Below are 13233 nucleotides of genomic sequence, written 5' to 3'. Positions count from 1 at the left end.
ATATAGTTTCAACAAAACACAATTTTTATTGTCTGTTACCATAACAATAGGTTACAAACATTTCTTTCAAGTGCTGAAAAGTGAATCTTCTTCTATTGTCTCTGAGGATAGATTTATACTGACTAAAAGAGCGTTCGACGTCACAAGAAGTAACTGGTACATAATTCAATTTCACAATGTCTGCTGGGGATAAGTCCAAGTTAATCTTCACTGTTGATTCACCACTCATCACAGCAACAACCTTTTGTAGTTCTTCATATCCAGGGTTTTTTGAAAGTACAGTGTCCACCTTAGCTCTTACTGCATCTGCAACTTTACCTCTACCACGATTCAGTTGTTCCACAGTACTATTTATAATTTCAAAACTTTCGGATAGTGAAAGGTGCCTATTTTGGAGACTTTTGAGCGTTTTTATGATGCATGAAAATGTATGCTGAATGTGAGCTAAGTCATTCTTCACACTTATGTCACAGGTAACTGTTTTCGCAGTATCAATTGAGACTGCATCTTCAGAGTCCAATGCAAGGAGAACATTGTTAATAGAGTCTATATGTTCGGCATAATATTCAACTGCTTCTAGCCATGTACCCCATCTAGTTAAAATTGGCTTTGGTGGCAATGGAATTTCAGGGTACATTTCTTTCAACACGTTAACTCTACTGGGAGCTTTGAGAAATACTTTTTTCACTGATGAAATCAACAAATCTACTTTAGGGAAATTGTCTCTGACCACTTCTGCCACACGATGAAATGCATGCGCCACACAAGTAAAATGAGTCAATTTAGGATATACAACAGATAATGCTTGTCCAGCTTTGACCATATAAGGGGCAGCATCGCTAATAAAGAATAACACATTATCGTACATAATACCCTTTGGCCACAGGATACCCATAGCTTCGTTGAACAGTTTAACTATAGTTTTGTTATTGCACTTTTCTAGAACATCACAATGTAAAAGAATTCGTTCAGAATATTGTTCACTTAACAAACCGATAACTACATTACCAACAAGTCTACCTTCTTTGTCGGGAGTCTCATCAATGGAAACCCAAATTGAACTATCTTTAATTTCATCTCTTATCTTCTGTATTGTCTCATCGTAGATGGATGGAGCATACGTCTTCCTAAGTGTTGACTCATCCGGGATTGTATGTTGAGTATATTTTTCAAGGAATTCCCTGAAGACCTTATTCTTTAGTTTGTAGAGAGGAATATCAGCAGAGATGAGAGAACGGCACAGGTCGATGTTAAACTCAGATCTTACATTCGATGTTGTTGGTTGTGTTAAAAACAATTGTCTCTGCTTGGAATTTAGTTGTTTGTTGGCCTGATGTTTACTAGTTGTAATGTGTTGTTGCACCAGGAACTTTTGTGTAGGTGATACTGCACACTGACACAAATTACAAAATAATATTTTATTGTCAGTTGATAAACCATCTTCTTTAAATTCTGAAATGTAACTTGTTAGTTTTGATTTTAAATTGACTGAATGACGTACTTTTGGCATATTTACCGTCTTTATAGTATGATTTACAAAACTGAACCTATGTGTACTCTGACTGGCATTTAACTGTTGAGCTGCACAACTGAAGTCTGTTAAAAATTTTAAATTAAATTAATACAGTTTTGTAACTTACTTTCCCATTGTTGATAGGACTGCTAATTTTCAAATAACTCTGATGTTAAAGGGATTACTGAACATGTGTTTAAATCTCTATTGTTGAAATGTATTTTTAAAAGTTAATGGAATTTTGTTTTGTTTTATTGTTAAACCTAATATAATATGGACTGTTTTATATGAAATATGGAAAATATATGGAAATTAACGAAAATATGTACTAAACTCTAAAATATGGAAAAATATGGAAAATAAAAGTAGGATTTTTCAACCCTACACATTGTGAAACATAAAGATAATGCAAAATATAAATTATATTAGCTTTATAAGTAAATATGTATTTACATATAAATCCTTTCCCTGGTCATTATACTGAGCAAGATGAATCCAGTCTCTACCATCATATCCCACCTCCCTCAAATCCATTTTAATATTATCTTCCCATCTACGTCTCGGCCTCCCCAAAGGTCTTTGCCCCTCTGGCCTCCCAACTAACATTCTATATGCATTTCTGGATTCGCCCATATGTGCTGCATGCCCTGCCCATTTCAAACGTCTGGATTTAATGTTTCTAATTATGTCAGGTGAAGGATACAATGCGTGCAGCTCTGCGTTGTGTAACTTTATCCATTCTCCTGTTACTTCATCCCTCATAGCCCCAAATATTTTCCTAAGAACCTTATTCTCAAAAACCCTCAATCTCTGTTCCTCTCTCAAAGTGAGAGTCCGAGTTTTACAGCCATACAGAACAAACGGTAATATAACTGTTTTGTGTAGCAAATAAAATAATATTAATGCAGGTACTGTATTTTTCTCTCATTTTTAGATCTTGTTTGGCTTTATTGGTTTGATACATTATTCCTTATTCAACTGATTTGCTTTCTTTGAAATAATTTCATATTATTATTATTATTATTATTATCATTACTTACATGCCAATGACTATTATTATTACTATTATTATTATTATGATTATCTCTATTATCACCATTACTTACATGATAATGACTATTATTATGTGCATTATTATTATTATTATTACTATTATTATTATTATTATTATTATTAATCTTATCATCACTATTATTACCATTACTTAAATGACAATGACTATTATTATTATTATTATTATTATTATTATTATTATTATTATTATTATCATTATTAATGCCATTATTTAACTGCTATTTTTAGATTATGTTTCGCTTTATTCATATGATTCATTATTCCTTATTCAACTGATTTGCTTTCTTTAAAATTATTTGATACTGTTATTATTATTATTATTATTATTATTATTATTATTATTATTATTATTATTATTATTATTATTATCTATCGTCGGTCGTTTTCAAGGTACGTTTAATATATGTATCAGTATGATTTCGCAGAAAAATTCTATGATGTTCGAGTAAATAGGCTCAAGTAATTTTATGTGCAAATGGAGTATTGTTCCTCAGGTGAATATACAAGTTAAATTCTACAAATGGGTGGGGAAAAACAAAAGAATACTTGTATTTGATATGTTTTACAATAAGGGTTCTAAGTTTAATTTTCATTTATCTAAAAATTCGTTTTTGTAACTTATTTCCCTTTACCAAAACACCATTGAATTATTCAATAACCGTGTAAGGTCTAAGGATGAAGCATCCTATTTATTTGATGTTACGTTTAGTTGGCTTTGTACTGCTCAGCTTTAAGCTGGTTTTTTGTACTCAAGTTCTATTATTAAATTTTTATCCCTTGTATTTAGAGACGGGCTCTTTTTCTCTCAAAAGTTAGTTCTTCCGCCACAATGTAACGATAGAATAGTCATTATCTTTTAAATTTAATTATAGCACAAAAATACTTACGTAAATATATTGGCCTTGTTATTAGGTTACTCTGGGCCGGGTCACAATTTGACCTCAATAGAATACCCGCTGTCCTCCTACTAGCTCCATGTGTTGAAAAACTGTGACATACGCTAATTCAATTTGCTGCCCTGCTGACTGTAATGAACAAACTAGCTGGGCTCATTTGAATACAGATCAGGAATACGGAATCATTTTGAACAGGGAAACATGCCTACGGGAGGCCGTTACAACATGCAGCTGGAAAACAAATGAAAACCTCCCTAGCATATGTCCCATTCTCTCTCTCACTCTCAATTCTTTTGTTCTAATTCCCGTATTTTAATTCTTTCCGGTAGATGTCTCTGCAGTACGAGATAAAAGGAATTCCAGTTGTCAGAGAAAGTATCTGCAAACGAAAGAAAACAAAAAGAAATCGATTCAAAGCTAGGTTGATTTGAACGCCTCTTTTATCTGAAAGTGGAATTATTATTCTTCCATATAACAATTCAGATTTCCGTTATATTTTTTTGAATCCATTTTTTCTGAAGAATATACTTCATATTTCAGTATTCCGAAAACCAAATTCCAAAGTTAATGTTTTCGAAACATATCAATTCCGGATAGTGGATCTATATATAATAATTAAGATGGAATACATAAACATTATTGGAATGGAGAAAGTTACACAACGCAGAACTGTAAGCATTGTATTCTTCATCTGACATAATTAGCGACATTAAATCCAGACGCTTGAGATGGGTAGGGCATGTAGCACGTATATACGGTTATATAGAGTTTTAGGTGGGAGGCCGGAGGGAAAAGACCTTTGGGGAGGCCGAGTCGTACGTGGGAGGATAATATTAAAATGGATTTGAGGGAGGTGGGATATTATTGTAGAGACTGGATTAATCTTGCTCAGGATAGGGACCGACGGCAAGCTTATGTGAATCTCCGGGTTGATTAAAAGCCATAAGTAAACGTTATTGATTACAAGTACAAGGTGGGCCAGTCAAACGGAAAGACTTGATAGGAGTGTACTGTTCATATGGAGAGGGTGAGAATGAATATAATCGTCTCTTCTCTACCTACTTACTTTAAAATTTATGATTCCTTAGGCAGTGACGTCACTATCTCCGTGTTCCCTAGTAACCAAGTTGTTTGTCTCTACCATGTTTTGTTAAATGGCGCTCATCGTTACTGCAAACTGGAATTAATTGATTTCACTTCATGAGAAAACTCTCCATGCCCAAAATGTAACGGTATGGTACGCGGTTTCATCAACTGGAATAATCGGCTCATTATTTTTTGAGAATGATGCCGGAAATGCAGTGACTGTTAATTCAGTGCGATATTTTGAAATGAACAGAACATTTTTACACCACAACTAGCCCATTTTCCAGTGAATGAAAACATGACGTTTCAACAGGACAGAGCAACAAGCCACACCGCAAGAATTTCGATGGATGCTGTGAACGCTTTGTTGCCAGGTCGCGTCATTTCTCGAAAAGGGTATATCGCTTTGCCGCCTAGGTCACCTGATTTAACGGTATGTGATTTCTTCCTATGGTGACATCTCAAAACGAAGGTGTTTGGGGGTAATCCAACCAGAACAATCCCAATCCTAAACAACGTATACAAGAAGAGATAGCTGATATACAGTCAATATGCTGAGACGGGTTATGCAACAGTTCGTGGACAGACTCGGAGAAAGGGTGCGTTTCTATGGAGGTCACTTGGCTGACGTAATTTTTAAGAAATAATTCTTTTTCTTGTTGCATACCTAATGGTTATTCGTGTACTTGTCATTTCTACCCATTAAATTGATATAACAGTAACTTTTCATTCTTTTTCTGCGACTTGAAAACTTTCCGTTTGACTGGCCCACCTTGTATATCTATTATAGGGGCACTAACCTTGAACGTTCCATCTACCACTCGTGACTTTTCGCTTCCAGGAGAGTATGTCTAGTGTCCTTTAGATATTTCGTTCAAATTCCGACCACATACATACGCCAACTGACTATTCGTCCGCGGAATTAAATCCACAGATATTTCACCCATTCTAAAAACCGTTCTTGCAGAAACTTTGAATTTCTTTTGATGGAAATCACTTTGACCATCTCCTATGATATTGATGAACAAGTATCCTTCCTCATCATGTTGTTCTATTGTTTTGATTAATACTATCACTTCTCATAACATCGAATTATTTCAATAGAAATCACATTGAGGATCTGCTATGGTACTGATGAAAAAAGTATTCATATCTCAGAAGATATTACTTTTAGGACCATGTTTATTACTATTTTATTCTTGTTTTGATGAATACCACCACTTCATAAAATGTTTAATGTTTTAACACCCTGTATATTATTTCAGAAAAACAATATGTGATTTATAAAAAAATCCAAATTATCTGCATTCTGAAATCTCCATGTTGGGCGTGATCCCCGCACGTCATATCTATCCCTAGACAGCAATTAACTAACACGAAGAGAAATTATCACGTAGATTACACAATTTTAAAGCATTTACTTAGACATTTTGACGCCGTTAACCAGAAATAAAATAATGTGATACAGCGCCATTTTGAAGCAGTGAGAGTAATATAGGGCCTAGTCTTTATATTATTAAGTTATGCTCACAAAATAAAAACAAATATATTAAAATCTAAAACAAAACTAATCTTATTCTGTCGATAATAAAACGCGGATTGTAAGTCACCCAGTTAAATGTATTACGTATATATGAAAGTCTAACATACTGGGGAAAATAATCGAGAATGATGTCTCACAAGCAAACATTCTGAAGGCGGCTGAAAAAAAAGTTAATTATTTTTCTTCTATCATATTAATAATGTCAAAAGAAGTGCTGTATAAATTTTGGCCACTCGACCGCAATTGTGAGGCCATCCAGAAAGTGATTTTCCCTGGGGCCGACTACAGAAAAAAGCACAATTGCATGGAAAGATTTACTGAAACAGACATACAGCAATTGTTGCGCTTTTTGTCAACATATCCCCACTGGAAGTGAGATATTTATCATACCATGGGATCAATTTTTGTATCCCTGTGTCGTATAAGTCAGCTGCTTGGGATCGGAACCAGCGTTTGACAGCCGTCTGCATCTCTCTGTCGATTCCATGATATGGAAAATGTCTCAATTACGGTGCGGAATATGTTGCAAAATATTTCAACAACTGCTGTGTCCGTTCCAATAAATTTTTCCAATAAAACTGATGGAAGAGATGTTAATTTGATATTAACAAGACATGTGTGACTCCGCTACTTATACAGAATGTTGAAAAAAAAAGTAGAAACAATTTTAGATTAAAATGTTGGCACAAAAATATAAGGATTGTAGCACTTCTTGAAATATTCCAGAAATGGTCTTGATCACTCCTGCTATAGCCATAATGCGCTGTGAAAAGGTTTGCTCATCTTCGATAAGTTTGCTGTACAAAATATCATTCATGGTACCCCAAATGAAAAAGAAATCTTACGGTGCAAAGTCAGGGGAACGTGGAGGTCATACTATTGGACACCACGTGCGATCAACCTTTCGCTAAATGTTGCAGTTAGGTAATTTCTGTCTGCATGAGTACAGTGTGGAGGTGCGTCATCATGCTGAAACCAAAAGTTTTGTCTAACTGCAAGTGGCACATCCACCAGTAACTGAAGTAAAAGATCCAGTAAAAACACAAGGTATTTTTGCGCATCCAATCTCCCTGATTGTGGATGGCTTGGAGTGAGAATGATGTGCACCTTGCTTATGGCAGCGCCTTGTTTTCATTTGACAAGTTATAAAGATATTTCACAATAATTACAGCTGAACTTCAATGTTGACACACATTGATACATACAGTTCCATTATTGAAGTGCCTGAGACTGCTTGTTATTGTATTTAGTTTTGTACTCCCTTCCTACTCTCAAATTTTTGTACGTATTTTCTTCCGCTCCTGTAGAGCATAGGACGATATATGACTATTTCAGAGTGGGACTACAGCATCCTTCTTCTTCTTCTTCTTCTTCTTCCCTTCAAGTATTAGGCCAAATGGCCTGTTACGATCTCACAGTTGAATTTTCAATCCAGCGCTTCTTTGGACGACTGAGAGATCTCTTCCCGTTTGGACGATAGTGGAGCATCACTTTCGGAATTCTATCTCTATGCATGAGATGTAGATGATTTATCGAGTTGTTCTGATAATGTTTTACGTGATTAATTACAAGTTCTAGTTGTATTGGCGGTATAACCACATCATATACAGAAGAAAACTGTACAGGTGGGAACCCAACCAATTCTACCCCTTCGGGCCGGCAATCCGTTGGGCAGTAATTTTATAGCTGCTTTCAAATCTCACAATAAGCCTCGGGACTACAACATATGAAGTTTTTTAGAATTCCTTCAATAGAAATCGATGAAGTAAGGAATTAATTTATTTATACGAGTTCTGTACAACTGATTCTCGGTGTGTTAATTGCAGTTACATTTGTAGAAAACTTTAATAACGTTACCTTTCAGAAAGATTCATCTTTGTTAGTTTGTAAGGGAACAAGCTTTAGAATAAAATAATAAAAGCCTAATACAACATTATTCTTGAGACTACATCTCTTAGAAAAAGAAGGGGCAATAAAATGCAGTTTGAAGACCAATCTCTTCCGCTATATCCAAGAGATTTATTTTTATACATTTTGTACCTGTTTCCATTTGAAATTAAATCCTCTTTGATCGTAAACTGCTTCCGAGGAAGAACAATGTATTTAGGAAGATAAATGTGAAGAGTCAAGCGTCACAAAACCCTTGAATTCATCATCCGACTTGACAGAACTGCCCACAGTGAAGAGCTCCGAGTCTTGTTATGGGCTACTCTACAGTTCAGTGGCCATAGGATCGGTCTTTAGCTCCACTCGTGCTGAAGTAGACTGTCCATTGTATTATTAGGGTCCTAGAAGTTTAAAGAAGACATCTGCCGTCCACCAGAGCAGCATTCTCCTATTAAACAGTTCTATATACTGATTCAACATTTTTTCAGAGTATAGTAGTGTCTTTTCCTTTCTAGGACGTGAGATTTATGTCTGCAATTCCGAAGCTAAAGAGCAGAGCGACTGATAGTGCCAATCTAAAAGATAACGACCCAGAGAATCGTTTTCCTTCAGATACTATAACATGTACGATTTAATCTTGAAAACAAAGCAAGCAAAAAGGTGTCTATAATTTCTTATATCAGTTAAACATTTACGGTGTTACTAATAAACTCTGTATAATTTATATGCAAGATTTATGCATTGTTGGGACGGAAAACTTTACTAATAAACCATGCATAAGCAATGGATGTAAAGAGTCATCATTTTATTTTTACTTCAATTTTTATTGTACCTGAGTTTTTTAATGTACTTCACTCCCACCCCCTCTACTAATGAAGTTCAACCGTCTTCCACACAGATCCAAGACCGCATATACAGTCATAGTAGCCTTACGGTCATAGTAAACAATACGTTCCAAAAATATGTTCGCATTTTCTAGTGACGAAAGAGCTTTCAATATTGAATCATTTTCGCACAGGTATATACTGTCGTCCGTTTGCCTATGTCGCATCCCGGTTTCCCCCACCAGCTTTTATTCCCCAGCTAGCGGCTGGGCTGTCTTAGCTCTTTTCTGAGAACATTAATTTCTGTTGGGAATTGGACGTCTACGTAATATTATACAACTGTTTAAAATAACTGAAATAAAAGGGCCTCGTTAATTAATTAACTGCCACGTGATTTCCTCCCTTTCTACGACCCTACGACATAACCACTTGGACGGATAGTAGATAGTATGTCTGAGTAATTTTATCTTTTCGGATCGAGCAGAAGTGAAGATTGAATTAACAGTACGTAAGGTACTCTTTTATAGAGTAGGTACAGAATTATTTCAACATGAATTACTAGTACGAAGGATGAAACTAGTAATTGGGATTAGGTACAATAGTCTATAGTGCGATAATATGCACATTAGAACTGAAGCCTGTATCGAAATGAACGGCCACCATTTTCAAAAATGTGTTTAAATATCCATTATTATGATTATTTTTCAATTTAACTTCATTCTCCGTAGTGTTCGCTAATGTGCTGTAGACTGTAAAATATACACTGCATAATGAATACGTCCGCATGGACAGCTCAGTTCGTGAGTAAAAGCACTCATTGTTAATACTGTACTATATTTTGATTAAACAAAAACCTAATGAAAATGATCAGACTCAAAAGCGTGATATTTCCTAGTTTACGTAAATAGATGAAGTACCTTTCTTCCCTCCTTGATCCATAGGTATAGCCAAGTTAATATTAGAAATGTTATTAAAAATAAAATGATGTCCCTGTATAAACAATGTGCAACTATACATAGAAATTGCTTTGCTGTAATTATACATATGAAATCCCGTGTTTTAACATTGAATACAAATAAAAAAAAAATGACTGGCTCTTTAACAGCTGTTCGTATCTATTGTAATTTTAAGATAATGGTTGTCTCGTAACCACAGAACAACAAAAAAAGGAACACAGAATAATATTGCTGCAGCTGTATTCTTTGACGAAAACATAGCGTGGTAATCGGTCAGGCACAGTTGTACTATCGATACTTAGCGCGACACACTAGCGCACACTATCGGACGCAATAAAGAATCTAATTTATTCTGTTAGCTTTCGCAATTGTGGTGATATCCTAGTTTACAAATCAGAGTACTCTGTTTTGGTGATGTTACCGTGTTGCACGGAGAGTCATTGGCAACGACGTTCACATTTACTCAAACAGTAAATATTAGACTACTATCATTCCTAAAAGCATGTTACCTTACATACTTACTTACTGGCTTTTAAGGAACCCGGAGGTTCATTGCCGCCCTCACATAAGCCCGCCATTGGTCCCTATCCTGAGCAAGATTAATCCAGTCTCTATCATCATATCCCACCTTCTTCAAATCCATTTTAATATTATCCTCCCATCTACGTCTCGGCCTCCCAAAAGGTCTTTTTCCCTCCGGCCTCCCAACTAACACCCTATATGCATTTCTGGATTCACCCATACGTGCTACATGCCCTGCCCATCTCAAACGTCTGGATTTTATGTTCCTAATTATGTCAGGTGAAGAGTATAATGCGTGCAGTTCTGTGTTGTGTTACTTTCTCCATTCTCCTGTAACTTCATCCCTCTTAGCCCCAAATATTTTTCTAAGCACCTTATTCTCAAACACCCTTAACCTATGTTCCTCTCTCAAAGTGAGAGTACAAGTTTCACAACTATAAAGAACAACAGGTAATATAACTGTTTTATAAATTCTAACTTTCAGATTTTTTGACAGCAGACTGGATGATAAAAGCTTCTCAACCGAATAATAACAGGCATTTCCCATATTTATTCTGTGTTTAATTTCCTCCCGAGTATCATTTCTATTTGTTACTGTTGCTCCAAGGTATTTGAACTTCTCCACCTCTTCAAAAGATAAATTTCCTAGTTTTGTATTTCCATTTTTTCGTACAATATTCTCGTCGCGAGACATAAGCATGTTATCTTAGGAATTAAATACAAAACTAGAAGAATAAACAAAATTTTACTACACATGTTTCGTAGACCGAGATGTACAGTCAGTATAATTTTGGCAGTTAATATTATTTACATCCTGTATATTATAAAGATTCTTAAGCCTCGAATTATTTCTGATTGAAAGATATGAACAAATGAGTTTGTCTTAAACTTCGCTTTATAATATCGTCTTATTTTTCTTTAATTTAAACTTTCATATTCGTCAAATAATATTGATTTCGTGCCAATGTTACTCCACTTCTTATATCGTTTCAACTTTGTAATTTCCCCGTCACCTTCAGATCTCAAACTAACTGTATTCTTAGCTCTATTGTATTGCTATCTATAGTCTAGTATGGTATATTACATACCTGCACAAATAGCTCTCAACGAGCGCGCGCGCTCCTTCGGAGCGGGAGAGCCGTATTTACCGCTCGCCGAAAAGGAGAGGAAGATACGTCAGAATGACATATAGACTTGCTTTAGGTAGAGGAGAGGGAAACGACCACTCAGCTATCTAGTGGAGTGCAGTGTGTAGGCCTATTCTCAGTAACTGTTTCAGGTTGCTTACCTACTTCTACAGTACAGTAGCTTATGGAGGAATCTAAAGACGGAACTTAACACTTAACGATTTACAGCTCGAACTTATTGATCTTCAATGTGATCTAAGGGCTAAAGATCGTTTGAATAATACTACTAGCCTGGTTGAGTTTTACAAGACTAAACATTAGCAATAATATCCACGACTACACAGGCTGGCTGTGAAAATGATTGCTATGTTTGGCTCAACATTTATATTTGTGAGCAACTGTTTTCTATAATCAACTTTAATAAAGGCAGACATCGAACATCTGTAACTGATGTTTCATTACGATCAGTAGGCTACTGTTCCTTTCAGCTGCCAATAGCATAAAACCTCGTTTTGATGTACTGATAAATAAAAATGTAACAAAATGATATTGTACATTTAAGTACCGTAAACTGGGGTTACTTTGAACACAGAGGAAACTTTGACCATTTTTTTTTTCAGAAAATCATATTTAGGTTTCTACATGCTGCACTTGTTATAGATGGAGGTAAATTCGGTATGAGAATGATTTTATGATAATTTACCTCCATCTATAACAAATGTAGCATGTAGAAACCTAAATATGATTTTCTGAAAAAATGGTCAAAGTTCCTTCTGTGTTCAAAGTAACCCCAGTTTACGGTAGCTATAGAATTTCTATTATTTTTGTAAAATAAATATTTCTTTATTAATTAATAATAGTCCAAGATAGTTTTGCAAAGACTGAACGGGAATTCATTTCATAAACACTCGTAATAGTACTTCCTTTTGTGTATATTTTGTACGAGATCACCCCTTCTTCCAGTCCACCCTTATACAGAGCGCAGCTAATATCTGCATTCCGCTCATGAGCTGTGAGCCGGCTCGGAGAGCGCAAACCTTGTACAGGCCTGGTATATTAGGTTGGGGAGGATGGCAAAATCGACGCTCTATCCTTTAATTTCATTTCGAAAAAGTATTCTAAACATTCTACCTGATTTCATTGTCCTCTATTCACACTTGCAGTTTGTACCTATTAGGCCTATTATGAAATATTATTTATAAACTGACGACTGGTCAATTAAATAATCTTCAAAATATAGTAATCAGAACGGAAATCAGAGTACAATTTAGAAACGATGGTTAAATTATTCGTGAAATTTGGACTGTACTCACCGTCTTGTCGTGCAACATGCCGATCTTGCAGTCGAGTTGTACTACGGACCCTACTCGAGCAGTCACATTCTGGGGCTCTGCACCCTCCTCGAAGTACGGGCCCCAGCGTGGCCCCTGGTGGTGGTGATGTACAGACGGCAATCGTGGAGGAAAATGAAGGCCCATGAGTGGTGTCGTCACTTCCGTCGTTGTGACCGCGGTGGTCACCGTGCTGACTGCAGTCGTGGGTACCACGGTGGCAGGTGGCAAAGTGGTTGCCAGAACCTGTGCCGAGCCCGTCAAGACAGAGAGGGGCTCGAGGGTAGGCCCTTCGGTGGTCTCATATTGCAGCAATGCCTCGTCGGAAAGGGGCACAGTGGACGTGTCATTGTCTGAAAAGAAAATGAGTGTCTTCTACATTTTCTGTGCAAGAATTCCAATTAAATCTGATACGATTTAAGTAAATCTGATACAATTTAAGTAAATCTGATACGATTTATGAAAATCTTATAT

General features: G+C 35.8%; 1 protein-coding gene across 5 annotated transcripts in view; it reads right to left on the bottom strand.

The window, feature by feature from the left end:
• The window catches only part of LOC138696857 (zwei Ig domain protein zig-8-like), a 1911002-nt gene that overhangs the window by 470469 nt on the left and 1427300 nt on the right, over nucleotides 1-13233 (bottom strand). For all 5 annotated transcript variants that reach the window (XM_069822306.1, XM_069822304.1, XM_069822309.1 and 2 more), the window contains one exon: nucleotides 12742-13112. In XM_069822306.1, the coding sequence (XP_069678407.1) occupies nucleotides 12742-13112 (371 nt within the window). The remainder of the gene's footprint in view (nucleotides 1-12741; nucleotides 13113-13233) is intronic.

This window comes from Periplaneta americana, chromosome 3 (genome assembly GCF_040183065.1).
Source record: "Periplaneta americana isolate PAMFEO1 chromosome 3, P.americana_PAMFEO1_priV1, whole genome shotgun sequence".
Taxonomy (NCBI): Eukaryota; Metazoa; Arthropoda; class Insecta; order Blattodea; family Blattidae; genus Periplaneta; species Periplaneta americana.
The sequence above is the reverse complement of the archived record's forward strand: the minus strand, read 5'-3'. Positions and strand labels throughout refer to the sequence as shown.